Source organism: Semicossyphus pulcher, unplaced genomic scaffold, assembly GCF_022749685.1.
Source record: "Semicossyphus pulcher isolate SPU_LCO1_2020_fin unplaced genomic scaffold, fSemPul1.0.p SCAF_13, whole genome shotgun sequence".
NCBI classification, from domain to species: Eukaryota; Metazoa; Chordata; class Actinopteri; order Labriformes; family Labridae; genus Semicossyphus; species Semicossyphus pulcher.
This window is the reverse complement of record NW_027211637.1, coordinates 8,211,801-8,226,515: the sequence shown is the minus strand read 5'-3', so window position 1 is coordinate 8,226,515 and position 14,715 is coordinate 8,211,801. Positions and strand designations below refer to the sequence as shown.

The following is a 14,715-nucleotide window of genomic DNA, read 5'->3' as shown; positions in this document are numbered from 1 at the left end:
GTTAGACCTTGACCTCAGTCTCTCTAAATCCCCTTCAGACTCTATGTGATCCTCTGCCAGGCACAAAAAAAGATGGGGACCCTCTGTAGGCCCTTTGCCCAAATACACAGAAACACACACATGCACACATACATACATGATCGTCAGAAAAGGATCTGTTGTTAGGGTCAGACGGCCACAGAAGCGATGAAGACAACCTTCTGTGATTCATGTCCACATGCCTTCTTCCTCTTAATCTGTTACCCTGCCACACTGTAACTCTGCGACGTTCCTTTGACATGACCTTTGACCCTCTAGTCCCCAGCCCGCGTCCTGTTCCTGTTTCTATACCAGACGAGAGGACAGGGCATGCTTTGATGGATGAGGGTGCAGCTGGAGAGAGGGATGGACGGAGGGTGGGAGGATAGAAATATGAAAGACGCTGCTTGTTGGGAAGCCCCTGCTGGAAATTATGTAGATGATGTTGAAAACAAGAGATGGATTTGATTTAAGGAGAAGGAAGTGAGAGGGGTTAGGCCGCCTTGGAGAACGGGAGGAATAAAGAAAGCACAGATTGTTTCTTTGATCTCAGGAAAGGCTGAAACTGTCATGCTGTCTTCGTCTCTTGGCCCAATTTCTTGTCCAGACACACATACATGTTAGAATTTATTTGTATTGTTCTCTTTGTCCCTTTGAATGTCAAGGTCGTCTTAAGCTGACGGTCCTGTCTGAGGACAGACTGCAGATGAAATGGAAGGAGGCTGATGGACCCGTTCAGGGCTACAAGGTCCGAGTGAGGCCCATCTCAGGTGAGACTTCTATGGCTATCTATTACTTTGGATTTGCACAGGAAACGTTCTTATACATTTGGGGAAGCAAGTAATTCTTTGCAGCAGTGTCATGTTTCAGCATCGGCCAAGGTATGGCAGTGTGCCATGACATCAGAAGATGTCAAAAGATGTGCCAAAGATCTACTTTGTGTTAGAATTAAAAAAACATCTCTCTCTTACACAATGCCTAAGGTTTGCATTTCATACACGACTTACAGGGAGCAGCTTAAACACCTTTTATTGTCTCCATTTTGGTCCATAGTTAAAATTATTGATTTGTTTGAACTTAACTGAAAACAAAGAAGTGCAGTGATTAACATGATAATTGTAGTAAGTAACCGTGGGGTTACAGCAAAACATTGCACATAGTAGGCAAATTTATTGTAGCTCGAAAGTACTAAAACACGACCACCCAGGCAGATCCAGTCTTCAATAACATTTTTGAATACATTTTTTCGCTGACATCATTTGTGCAGAATGTTGGACAGCTGGGCAAAATGCCTTCATGACACACTGTCAAAAATCATGAAGAACGAACAAGTTCACTCACCATTACCCGTTGTATAACAGGCGACACACAGTAGGGGATTACAGGTGAAATTAGATTCTTATTTATTTGTTGAATGTTGTTTAATGCAGAAAATCTTTGCAAGTTCATTTATAATACAGACAGTGTATGACCAAAGGTATGTGTAAACCCTTGTGTACTTCTGGCCTGGAGCTATATTTCTTTTGGGGTTGGCCCTCCTTCCAATTAAGGGTAATCTTAAAGCTACAGCATAAAAATTATGTTTTTTCTCATGAAAAAGATTTTCATTTTTGACACCCAGCATGGATACATACAATTAACGATGACTATATTTCATATTTTTCATGTTGATGTTGAATCAGTTAATTGAAAACAATCAGACAGTAATCTATGGTACTACTTAATAAATGTATCCTTCTCTATAACACTGACACATGCAATAGAGCCAACAAAGTAAATAAAAGCTATTATTGTTATTTTTATATATATATATATATAAGGAAATTGTTGCACAACATTGGAGCTCCAACGAATGCAGTCACAGATGCAAAGAAAATTAATTATCCCTGTTGTGACTGTGTTTTGCTGTTGCCAATTAAGTCTACAGATGACACTTTATTTAAATCTTTTACAGAATGAGTCCCAATTTCTCTGAAGTCAAACATTTGATTAAAAATTGACTGTAATTTAAAAAAAAGTTCTACATTGTATACTTTCAAACCCACTGAATTATATTCCACCTTCTCAGGTGTTAAGACAGCTCTAAAAACTAAACTTTCGGAAAGTTGGGAAAGTTGATAAAGTACATTCACTCTTGAAAACCCTGAAAATCTGTCACTTTCAGAATTTTGGGCTGAGCAGAAAAACATTCTCAATTGATCAACTTGGTACATGATATGTCTGAAATCACCACCACTTTGCCATATTATGCACTATATTACTCTCCAGATGCTACTACTGACAGTAATAAAGCAAAAATGAAAACTGAAAACAAAATTTACTGCTCCCTATTGAGCATCTATTATAATGAGTGAATGCCTAAGTGATTTCAGACCCAGCCTCAAATTCTTTGGTTTTGGAATCGTGGATGCCAGAAGCAGCTTTGCCTCAAAAACTCATAATAAAGATAACAGATTGCATCGCAACATAGGATAAAATGCTTTGTGACGCATTTCCCTTTTAAAGACACGATAACCTTTCATGTCCTGGAGTAACCTGAGCTGAAACTTCTGAGAAATGTAGTTTAACATCTGACCAAAATAGACTTTATTTGTACAAAAGTTGTGCAAGTAGTGCCATTTGAAGAATTACATTACGAAATAGATTTGCCTTAATCCAATCATAAACTGTTTATACCAGCATATTTCTAATGCACAATCTTTGGGTCCCACTCCTCTCTTTTCAAACACCATAAAAATGTGTGTCTTTCATCTCACTGTAATCCAGACTGCCATGAATGTGTCAGCCCTCCTGCTCCACAGGCGATGGTGTGGATAAGAATGCAGCTCCCCCTCCTCTCCTTCTCATCTTTGATTCTTCCTGTCCCTATAACTTCTTTCATAACATTGTTTTCTCTCTGTCAACCTCTTATCACCCATTCCACAATGTGCAGCTACGTCCAGGCTTGTTTAAAAGGGAGACAGAGAGGGGGGCTTAGAGGAAGAATCCAGTCCAACATGAGACTTTAGGTGTAGGGTCTGATCTGTAGGGGAGGGAAGGGGGGTCTGTCTAAGAGGAGGTAAGAGAAGTACATTACCTGAGGCTGTTTGTGTCCTGAATGGTAAACCTTTGACACTTTAAAGCTCATGTTTTCTTTTATTTATTGTTGTTGGAATTTTGTGTTATTATAAGTTTATGTTATCAGGCTTTTAAATTGTAAACCTTTGGAATCGGTTTATTTTAAATTCATGTTTTACTATGCCTGCTATTATATTTTATGTACATGATGCTTTTATTAGCCTGCTATGTTGGATGATGTCTTGTTTGTCATGCGTTATGAGCTCAGCAAGACAAGTTTCTACCAATGTTTGTTTTTATGGCAATCCGGCTAACTGAACTCAAGTAAAAGCTAGGATATAGCATCATGACTGCATTCTTTTATTTTTATTTTCATTTTTATTCATTTTATTTTATTTCTATATAGAATATATTATTTGTTTTTCCTTTTCTTTGTTTTGAGGCAAAAAAAAACTGTATCTTTGAGCCTCTTTAACACAGAGGGCAGTTTGGGAGATTTCTACTCAAGGATTAAGAGACCTTTGGCTAGTAAAGACGTGAAATAAATCATTTGCCTTTGAATAAGTTTAAAAGACTTGACTCATTTAGGTCCCAAACATGGCAATCATTGGACACATGGCTGTAGATGTATTCCAGTTATAGTAGACATAATATTAAAATAGGACTAAAAACATGTATACTTGTGTAGTTCAAATGACAGTGTGGGTTCAAACATCACATGCATCCTCCATCTTTGGTTATATTTCAGTCTTGATTTAGAACAACTGACCCTATATAATATATAGCCGTAAACTGAATAAGACTGAATAAATTCAATTCAACAACATCGTGTGTACAGGCAAAGAGTGACTCCATTTCCCTCACAGTAGCTTTGAGAGGGGCAATCTCTGCATCCAAAGAAGCTTTATCACTTCTTAGTTGGGTTTTGACTGATAGAAGGTCAGCTCTGATTGTGGGCCAAATCCATACAAAGTTTGGTTTAAAAAATCTTTGCAATTTCCTTTTTCAAAGAGGGTAATTTTTTTGCACAAGGTCTCCACATTCATAATTTCAAAGGTAGAGCCCTGGAGAATACTTAAAGTACCTGTAGCCGTGGTTGTTGCAGACTTGGCCTCTGTTGTTGGGCTGTAACAAAAGCTTTGGTGTTTTATTTTTTCTTAATAACTTGTCCAGAACAATCCTCACTGGTTTATCTTTCCTCAAAAAATGTTTCAAAGATCATAAATTGTATTCAGAATTTGTTAGAGACTCCACATATGCCTTCCAATACTTAATCCATTGCTCAGTAGCACCTGTTGCCTGATTATCCTTACTACCTTTGTGTAAAAAAAATCTTAATGTCAAGAAGTATGGCTTTCTCATGGACTTAATCCTGAACAGTTTAGAGGGAGGCATTTATCAACCTTCTGTCTTCTTTTCCAGAGGTGCCACAGCCAGAGCTGATGCTGACCACCACACGAGGGAGGGCAACGGTAGCAGGACTGGACTCAAGTCAGGAATACAATCTCCAAGTCCTCGTGCTCAACGGGACGACAGAGAAGCTTCTCGCAAAGCGACGATTCACCAGTAAGAGACGCAGCATGGGGGGAAATTTAGAAAGGTTGGCTAAGAAGAGAGAAGAAAGTAGTGAACAGAGAGAGATTGATGAGCACAAAATGAACTAACCGCCTTTAAGAGCTTTTTAGTTTCAGAATCAGAAATACTTTATTTATCCCTGGGGGATTCTGGCGTTCCAGTTGCTCTGATACAGAGAGAAACATGGAGAAATATATGGCATAAAAGTAGAAGTAAGAAATGTCAAATATGTGCATTATATATAATAACATAAGAAATAAAGACGAAGATTAAATGCTGAGAAGTGGATCTAAGGTGAGTTAACTTTGAATGTAAGAATTAAACTTAATTGCCAGAATAAAGTTACATACAAAATAACAGTTATGATGCAAAAGAGTTATATACAAATAAGAGTTATTCACAAAAACAGTAAGAAGTATTTATGTCAACGTATTGCACAGTTAAATTATTGCACAATTATCCAGCTTATTTACTGTTAGAGTTCAGTGCACGGTGTGTGTCAGACACTCAGAGGGAGGAGCTGAATAGTTTGATGGAACAAGCAAATACAACGCCAAAGACAATATGTTATTAAGGCAGAAAGCATGACTGGTGAACAGCAACAGGAAGTCATTATGTTGGTGTAGCCTGAAAAACAAATCACTATTTTCCTGAGGGGGCTTTATTATCTGTACCTCTATCCTTAGACCCCTCAATTTAGGTAAGAAAGACTTCTAGCTGTAACTTAACGGGAAATATATTCTCAACACACACAGAAGTGAAGTGAATATTGAAAATCACCAATAACTAAGTTATTTAGTAAGTTCTTCATTTCCATGGAAGAAGGTTTTAATACCAGAGCCTCAAATGAATTAGTTTTGATGCTCATTTTACACTTTTTTAATGAGATAGTTTTGTCACCCATGCAATGACCCTTTCACAAGGAGCCACTGTATGTGATTACTACAAAGACCCAGCAGCACTTCCACTCCTTCGACTTCGTTTTGATGCTCTGTTTGAACACTGAAAGCTGAATTAAATTTAAACCACACTTCTTAAATTCAGATGTCTGATATAAAATCCTTACATACATTGTTACATAACATTGTATGGCCATGCTGAACATTATGGAATGCCAGGAGAGGAATTGTTCAGCAAAAAAGCTGGAAGCTAAGTTGTCATACTGCCATAGCTGGAAGTTAAATTGAGTTACCTGATAAGGTTGAAAGTTTAAATGCCTAGCAAAAACCTAAAGTGGAAGTGTAAAACTGCCACTGCTTAGGGCTGAAATACATAAAAGCTGAGGGCTTTGCTGGAGAAAAAAAAGCTTCATTCATTTCTATGGTAACAAGTTGTTTAATAATGTGTAATATATTCAAATGTGGAAGTGTTGAAACAGCCTTGATACTAAATTTGCATGTGTATGCCTGTGTGTTCACAAAACAACATAAAAAGGACCTAAAAATCCATGTGCACAATATGATGTACAACAATGTGACTTAAGATGGCTATCTGCGCTGCTGTAGACTCAGTTGGTTGTGTGAGATAACATTGGCAAGACAGCAAAGACATAATATAGCAAGTGTTGCATTTTTGAATATCGTACACCGTTCTTCCCAGCCCACACCCCCATTGGAACAAATAGATGAATAAGCACACGCACAGACACACACATACAGAGAAAATGATGGGGTATAAATACTGCTTTAGCCGGATTACAGGCTGAAAGTGGCTTTTGTTTGAACCTACGTGTATACTTACATGAGTTAAGTGTGTTCCTCGGTTGTAAAGGCAACCCCACAAAGGCAACCTACCACCAAAATCACACAGTACTTTATGGCTTTCTACCCACACTGTGGGACTGTTAAAGGCCAAGCAGCCTGCAAAGAGAACATTGCGTCTAAAACTTAAGTTTACTGGTTATTTTAACAAGGGGAAAAGAAGTGAGCATTATAATGGAGCCTCACCTGTGTTTAGGAGGATTATGATGAGGTTGACTCAGACATCAGTCTCTGGCTCTATCTCAGTCATTCCCTATGACATTGACGGTTAATCCCATCGCAAATCTCTGTCAACTGTTTCCTCCTGATTTGTGAGAACATTCGATTTGATTATTTGTTGTTATTTTGTGGAGCTCGTATTGAATTATATAATATCTTGATGTAGCCTGTGGTTGCTTGTGAACCGTGCTAGTAATATAAGGTTACTGTGTCGAGTTGAGCAAGTCCAGGCAGGTCTGAAAAGCATGTTAGCTTGGAAATTTGCAACACCGGCTGTCATGCTGGAATGATGGCAGTCTGGGAATTCCTTCCTGATGCGTCTTCGCTTTTCCCACCTGCTTTAGCCCCCTCTGGGCCCAATCCTTCTTTTAACCGTGCCAGTGATAGTAGGTTACTGTGTCGAAGAACTTCTTACTTCCTTGGAAATTTCACCCTCAATTTGCCGATTTTGACCTTGTCTCTTAACTCAAGGCAAGGCCTCGACAACAGGACCTGGCGAGACAGTTAGGAAAGGACAATTTTAAAACATTCCAAAGAATAGTTGAACATACCAAACAGCAAACATGCTCTAACTTCACCTCAAGCATGTTCAATTTTATCTCTGTGATCTCAATTCTAATCTGCAAAGGGATATCTGTCAAGATAATCAACAGTTCAGTCATGCTTTTGCATCATCAGCATTCAGACAGCCCTGTGGTGTTTCCACACAAAAAGCAGGGAAGTACCGCTATTTGACAAAGCTGCCAGCGTCAGCAGTTTGACCTGGCATGACTGTGTGTTTATATTCTGTGCTGTCATGGCAGACATCGCAAAACATTCAAAAGCATGCTCCCACTTTACTTAATTTCATGTAATTAAGCTTAATGCAGTACATGTTAAAGATATATAGGTGAAAGCAGGGTAAGGACAAAAACCTCATGAAACACTTAAAATACCACATTCCATGAATCTGAAGTGCAGTTTGTTTTTAGCTGTGGCAAATGCATTCACGGTGCAGCCTTTTCTCTGTTTCAGTGCCACACTTTACTCCTATATCAGCCTACTTGAGGCTCATCTGTAACAGTGAAGAAAGTGAAAGTTTGCATTCTGCTCATATTCAAGTTAAAAGCACAGAGGGTCTGTTTTGCCCGGCTGCTGATAGTGTTGTCAGTTGACAAGTCAAGTCATAGTGAACGGCAGTATAGCAGACTGTACCACCATTATGTTTCAGTAGTAGTTTAGCTGTCTTCACTGAAAGGCCTCACCGTAACAGAGTGTAGAGCAACCGATTACTGTTGCCCTGCCCTCACGCTGTCCAGTGTCACATGGCCCTACGATCCTAGGACGTTTCTCAACTTCTATAGAGTTAGTTTGGGGTTTCATGGTCATTTTGAGACTTGGTTTGTAAACTTTAAAGCCTGCCAGCATTGCTCTGTGTAGGCAACAATGACAACAGCAAAAACCAAAGGTGCATTTATTCAATTAAATCAGGACACAATTGGCTTGTTTTTCTAAGCTTGTAGGTGACGTCCATCAAGCAGCATTCAAACTTGTGCTAAAAAAAAAATGTAATAGTTGAATCTTTTAACATCTTCGTATGTCATGTTTATTTTTTTCGCATTACTATAATGAGCAGTATCAATAACAGTCTTGATAAGTATGGATATCTATAAGCAGAATCAATCTTGATATCTGTAAACAGAATCGTAACGATACTCATCCCTATTCGTGACTAATGCATTTATAGATGATGCATTGTGATCACTGGTAGCGGAACTTATTTACAACAGTACAACAGTTGTACAAATATTCTTTTACAGATGAAGTCCTGCATTTGAAATACCTAAATAAAGGTACAGAACTATAAGCATTAGAAATATAGCTTAAAGAACCAAAACTGAAAGTATGCCCTATGCCAGTGGTTCCCAACCTGGAGCCCCCGCCACTTGTATCTATGAAAGGCTGAGCCCCCCTAGCCCGCACACACGTACACCAAAACAAAGATTCTTTCCAAATCTTTATTGGCAAAAAATAACACGAATCAGCCTGTAGTTCTTTGTCATTTTAGGTTATCAAAGTTATCTTTAGTTATTATAATTATAATATATTATAACTCCCCTTTTAGTTAAGTTTAAATATGTGGATGTAGGCATTTCTGCATGCATGTATGAATGTATGTCAAAAAATATATCTGTGTGCATACATGTGTATGTAAGGATGAATATATTTTTTTAATAATTGAACAGACTTTTTATTATCAAATAAGTGCTTTTTTAATGATTTTAATCAACATGTGCAAATCTAATCTTGACAATCTCAGTGCAGACAAAGCCTTGTGCACCCCCAGCGATCCCAGGTTGGGAACCACTGCCCTAAGCTGCTGTTTCTCTCTTCCAGTGGAGGGTCTGCGAGAGGAGGAAATGATCCGCAGCGGTAGCCGAGATCAGAGGAAGAAGATGTTACCAGGCGGGTCCGGGTCAGGAGACCTGGATGATGCAACGGAGGCTCTGCTGGGCCTGCCAACAGTTCTGTATCCGGACCCCACCACCACAGCTGCTGCCACTACTGCAGGTCAGGCACTGCATCCACACCAACTCACACTCATCCTGATATTATTACAATATGATGACTTTGGTCCAAAATAAGAGGCTATTAACACCCAACCCAATATGTGATGATTCCTTAAGGTGGTACATGAGAAAGCTACAGAAACTGCATTTACACCTCAGCTGTAGAATCCTTTGTTTTGTTTGTTTTTAAGCAATTAAATAAATCATTTAAATCTAGTCAAAAGGTCTAAAATAACAAATTTAAGGTGTAATCTACATTGCTTGGAGAACTTTGCTATTGCTAATTTATGCATTAAATAGTTTAATTAAATGGGCATAGTCATAAGTATAATAAGAATAAGAATAGTAATTTTTTTAATGTAAAGTATCTGGGTGTTTGTCTTCCTGACCACAGCAGGGAGAAAGGACAATTGTCAGAGTAGTTGGGATGCTTAATTGCTCTTCAAACCTTATGCTTGCAGTGCCTGATGTAAATATCTTTTAGGCAGGGTAGAGCACAGCCTCTTGTGTGATCAGCTGTTTTACCATGGGATTTAGAAATTACACCCCAGTGGCTGAGTTTTGTGTGGTGCATTCACGTAGGGTGAGGAAAAACTGCATTTTACTGGAATTAACTGGCATTATCCCCAGGATATAATTTCAAGACTGCATAACATTCACTTCCTAACATAACTATTAATAAGCTTCCAAATAATAACTGTTGAGCTTTCTGACGGAAAGGAAGGCTTCTTTCTTGCTGCCATGCATGTCATCCCTTAAATCATTTTCAGCTTTCACTCTTCTGATGGATTTGAGCTGTTTCTGCCACACTGTTTCCATGCTGTGTATCAAGAATAGCGTCCTGAATTTGCAAAGAAAATACTCTCACAACTTTCTTTTATAATTGCCAGCTAAGAAATACTTCTTCACTGAGGAAAAAAAGCAGATAAAAAAGTAAAAAATAATGCCTCCATATTACCAAGCTAATATTGTCACAGCAAATTACATATTGGCACATATAAGCAAATGGCATATTGGCACAGGTTACGATCACAGACAACCTTTCTGAAGCCCCTGTGAGGAGTTTTTATCAGGTTATGAAACAGACTGAAATTAATTCTGATGACTCTATACGACCTACAAAAGCAAACCAGACCATCAGCGACAATATTGATTATTTCTATAAAGTTGTTTTTAAACCGCTGGCGGGGGGAAGGTGTCAGACGAAGCGATTAACTGCACACTGCCTTTGTTGACATTTTCCAGGGCAAACATTTGAAGTGAGTGATACATATGACTGTTAAAGAAAACAGGACAAAAACAGCAGAGATAAGAGGTACTGCTTTTGTCCACAGGGGGCGCCAAAATCAACATAAACCTAAAGTTAAAATTCTTGTTTCCCAAAACCAGCCCCTTCAAAATAGGACTTTTATCAGATGCCTGGTTTTTGAGTTCTGCTAAATCTGAAGCTGAGCTGCAGCTCCAGCATTGATGTAGGTGAAAAAGGCTTTGCAATACTTCTTCGAAATATTCCTGAGTTGGTAAAAGGAGAAGGGTTGCTGCTGAAAGTGTTGTTACATCCAGCCCCTCAAATTAGCTAAGCAGATATGGAGTGTGCCCGATAGTTGAACCCAGAAGGTTTTACAAACTGATCCTTTATACTACTACTTACTACTTTTATGTTTGGTAGACAACAGAACTCCTCCAGGGCTGTGTCTGAAGAACCCACCCACTGTTTTTATTCTGTTTGGTACGATATATAACAACCTACAACAGCACTTTCAGAGGCAGATATCTCTGCTCTGATCTTCCACAGCCTGTCATTATAACACTGTGTGACAAAAGAAGAGGGCACGCTACGGAAACACAAATATAAAAACTAGCCACAACACACGTTCATAGTAAGTTTAGTATACTGTATTTATGAAACACCAAAGCGTTTTGAGACAAGCACACACACAATAATGACAGCCCAGCAACTGTAGGTGTAACACAGGAAATAAAAGCTGGAACAAGATGGAAGGAGGAAAAATAAGGTGACCCTGGGGGCCCTACGTTCATGTGTTAATGGTGAAATAATGATTTCTCTCACTCTTCCCTTTAGGATGTTTGTAGTAGTACAGTAGATTTCCTGTGATGTACAGTCTCAACTGCTCCCAGAAACAGTCTTTGCTTATCCTATTGTAACATCACCCATTTTCTTCCCATCACCTCCAGAGTCCCCTGCTTTAGAAACCCCCTCTCAGCTCCCTGATGAGAACCCAGAGAAAACCCCAAAGGAGAAGAGGAAAAGGAAGAAAGAGAAAGAACGTGATCGTTCAAGGATGGAGAAAAAAGAGGAGCAAGGGACGACACAGGGCAAAGCTGCCGAGGAGAAACCCCGTAAGACACCATTCCCTACCCAACCTGTTACAGGTAACCCCTGCTCCCCTGTGTCAAAAAACATGACGTAAAACTCTGATCTCACATGCTTCTTTTTGTGACATTTGTTATTTTAATGAAACAAAACATGACAGTAGAATTTATGACAACTTCCTTAAATAAGTTAGGCTTGTTATCAGAACGTCTGGCCATCAGTGTCTCTACTCTTCTCAAGAGTTAAGGAATAGGAGTTGAGACCAGTAAGTGTTGGTTTAAAATGTGATGACAGTATTTACACTGGGAGGGACAGGTAGAGGAAAGCATAATGACAGGCCATACTGTTCAGCTGCAGGGCTGCATGTTTCCTCTCTCTCTCTCTCTCTCATAGTCAAGGGTACACACAGACATTCACATGCATTGAAACACACTTCTGTTCATGTATGCGTCATGTCGACACATGTACACAGTATTATATAACACCCCCAGTTTTAACACCTACACCCACTTTTTGCTTGCTTAAATGCATAGAGCTATCTGTTTCATTTTACACATGTACTTACTAATATACAGATGGCATAACATTTCCCCAGTTGCTTGACTATTTGCTTTATGCCTTGTTTTATTCAGGTATGGCTCCAAGGAAGCCATTTGAGTGTGAAAGTAATGCAGCAGCGGACATTATGTTGTTGGTGGACGGCTCCTGGAGCATCGGACGCACCAACTTCAGGCGGGTCAGAGACTTCTTGGAGGGCCTGATGACACCCTTCCACATTGGACCGAACCACATTCAGATCGGTGAGAATCAGAGTTTGTTGGAACCTTTTCCCCAGCTCTCTTCCCTTCTGTGCGTTGTATTCATGTCGACACAGTGCCACACAGTGGGTTTCTATATCCATAATCCCAGACGACTTCATTGTAACATTGAATATCATAACAGTTTTTGATAGCTGGGATTTAATTTCTTTAAATAATTATCTTAATTTCATTTTCAGAAAATGTATTATTTATTCTGTCATACAATTTTTCATTCTCCTTTATTCTCCTAAACATTTTACAGCAATGCATATCAGTAGCCAACAATTGCACTGCATTTTCTAGCTTAGATAATTAAACCTGGCACCACTAGTGTGACTACATAGTTTCTGATTATTGATGTGATTGAGTTGATCAAAATAGAGCATTATTTATCTACAATGCTTGCCTGTAAATCAATGTTCATTTTGCTACTCTCAGAAGTTGAAATGACACAATCAATGTACATTTGGCCAAAGCCTTGACTGTTTAAGCTTTTGGTGTAAAAAGCTCTGTTGTTGCAAAAAAAGGTGGTAAAAATTAATTAATTAATTTAAAAATTAAAACAAGGATATTAAGATTAACCACTTATAGTTTGATACATTTAACTAGCCTGCCCACAAAAAATAAAATAAAATCTTAAATAATCAATGTGTTTGTCCCAGGTCTGACCCAGTACAGTGGAGACCCCCGCACAGAGTGGCAACTCAACAACTTCACCACTAAAGACCAGCTTTTGGAGGCAGTGAGGAATTTCAGATATAAGGGAGGAAACACATTTACAGGTAAACACACCTCACAGTTTGTTAGTGTTCAACTTCTTCAGTTTTAGCCCGAATATATTTCATTGGACTATATGCAAATAATACATACAATACATGCACAGTAAACAACATGTGCCTTATGTCCAGGTCAGGCGCTGCTCCATGTCATGGAGGAGAACATGAGAGCAGAGGCAGGTGCGAGGGCAGACACACCTTTTTTTCTGGTCTTATTGACTGATGGGAAATCTCAGGATGATGCCATTGCTGCCGCAACCAGGCTGAAGAACGCCGGTGTGGAGATCATCGCTGTAGGTGAGACTGAAAAAGACACTCAAAAGCTACTTTTTAGAAGTTTCTTATGGTTAATGTTATTTTGTAATCTAGTCACACCCACCTCCTGTGCTTCTGTGCACTGGACTGTAAATAAGATGGATTTATTTGGTTGATTCACAAAACAGTTTCTGACATGTTGTCATTTCTAGGTGCTCAGAGGCATTTGTGCTATCTGTGCTTCTTTGGCTAAGTGGGTTGAACCATTTTATAACTTTGTATTATTCAGGTGTAAAGAATGCTGATGAAGCCGAGTTGAGGCAAGTGGCGTCGGAGCCGGTGGATCTGAACGTCTACAATGTCAACGACTTCCCCCTGCTCAGTAAACTGGTGGCACGACTGGTGCACATCCTTTGTGGGAGGATAGAGGACCGTGGCATCTCAAAACGTAACCAGTCTATCTGCCTATCTGTCTGTATGTCTGTCTTGTTGGGGGATAATGCGCTGATTCCTTGTATCCGTGTGTCCAGGAATGGAACCCGGGCCCACAGCAGACCCAGCCCTCTCCTACCCGAGTCCTACTGATTTTCGGTTTTCTGACCTTGGCTCAAGAGAAGTGAAGCTTCACTGGAGTAACCCTGCTAAGCCAGTCCAACAGTACAGAGTGGTCTACCACAGCGCAGAGGGTCAGATTCCACAGGAGGTCAGAAACGCCAATGTACCTTACATTAATTATCACCACATTAGATTTGAAATGTAAACACATTTGTATAGACAAAATAAGAACTTCTATTGTGAAGAGAGTCAGATTCCAGGAGCCTCAAGATTATGTTATCATAGTCAACCTATACCTACACCTGCAGCACAAGAATTTTTGTGTGAGTTACAGGTAAAACATGATGTTGAGCTTTCCTGTTTGGGAATGAGTGGGATTGTGTTTCTCTGTTTTTGTGTCTGTCTTTTCCAATGTCAGTGTTTCCGCTACTTACTTTGCCGCAGCGGCCCCACCACGGCAAAAGTATTGCTGCCGCTGCTTCAGATTTCTATAACATGTCGCGAAGTTGCAATTAAACGATTCTGCGGAGATGTCAGCTCCAAATGAACGGTCGTTCGCCCGCTCTCCTCGTTGAGGAAGAGCACAGGAACAGTGACAGGAGTCACAGGACATCAATCACACGTGAAGTCTTGGCAACCAAATAAACAACAGCCGGACCACTTTACTCCTCACACAGTGTTCTAACGGCAAAAGTGTCCGACATCCACACACAATCATATGCAGTTCTGTTACGCAATGTAAACAATCCAATTGTGTATCTCCGTATGTCCCTGTTGTGAAAGCATTGATTGTTGCTCTTTATAAAGCTTATAAAA

General features: G+C 39.5%; 1 protein-coding gene across 1 annotated transcript in view; it reads left to right on the top strand.

The window, feature by feature from the left end:
• Positions 1 to 14,715, top strand: part of LOC138590248 (solute carrier family 35 member C2-like) — a 50,417-nt gene that overhangs the window by 19,283 nt on the left and 16,419 nt on the right. Inside the window, exons 11-19 of the mRNA XM_069660857.1 lie at positions 643 to 788; positions 4,498 to 4,641; positions 9,006 to 9,179; positions 11,375 to 11,572; positions 12,146 to 12,313; positions 12,976 to 13,095; positions 13,222 to 13,386; positions 13,634 to 13,792; positions 13,875 to 14,047. Coding sequence (XP_069516958.1) covers positions 643 to 788; positions 4,498 to 4,641; positions 9,006 to 9,179; positions 11,375 to 11,572; positions 12,146 to 12,313; positions 12,976 to 13,095; positions 13,222 to 13,386; positions 13,634 to 13,792; positions 13,875 to 14,047 — 1,447 coding nt within the window. The remainder of the gene's footprint in view (positions 1 to 642; positions 789 to 4,497; positions 4,642 to 9,005; positions 9,180 to 11,374; positions 11,573 to 12,145; positions 12,314 to 12,975; positions 13,096 to 13,221; positions 13,387 to 13,633; positions 13,793 to 13,874; positions 14,048 to 14,715) is intronic.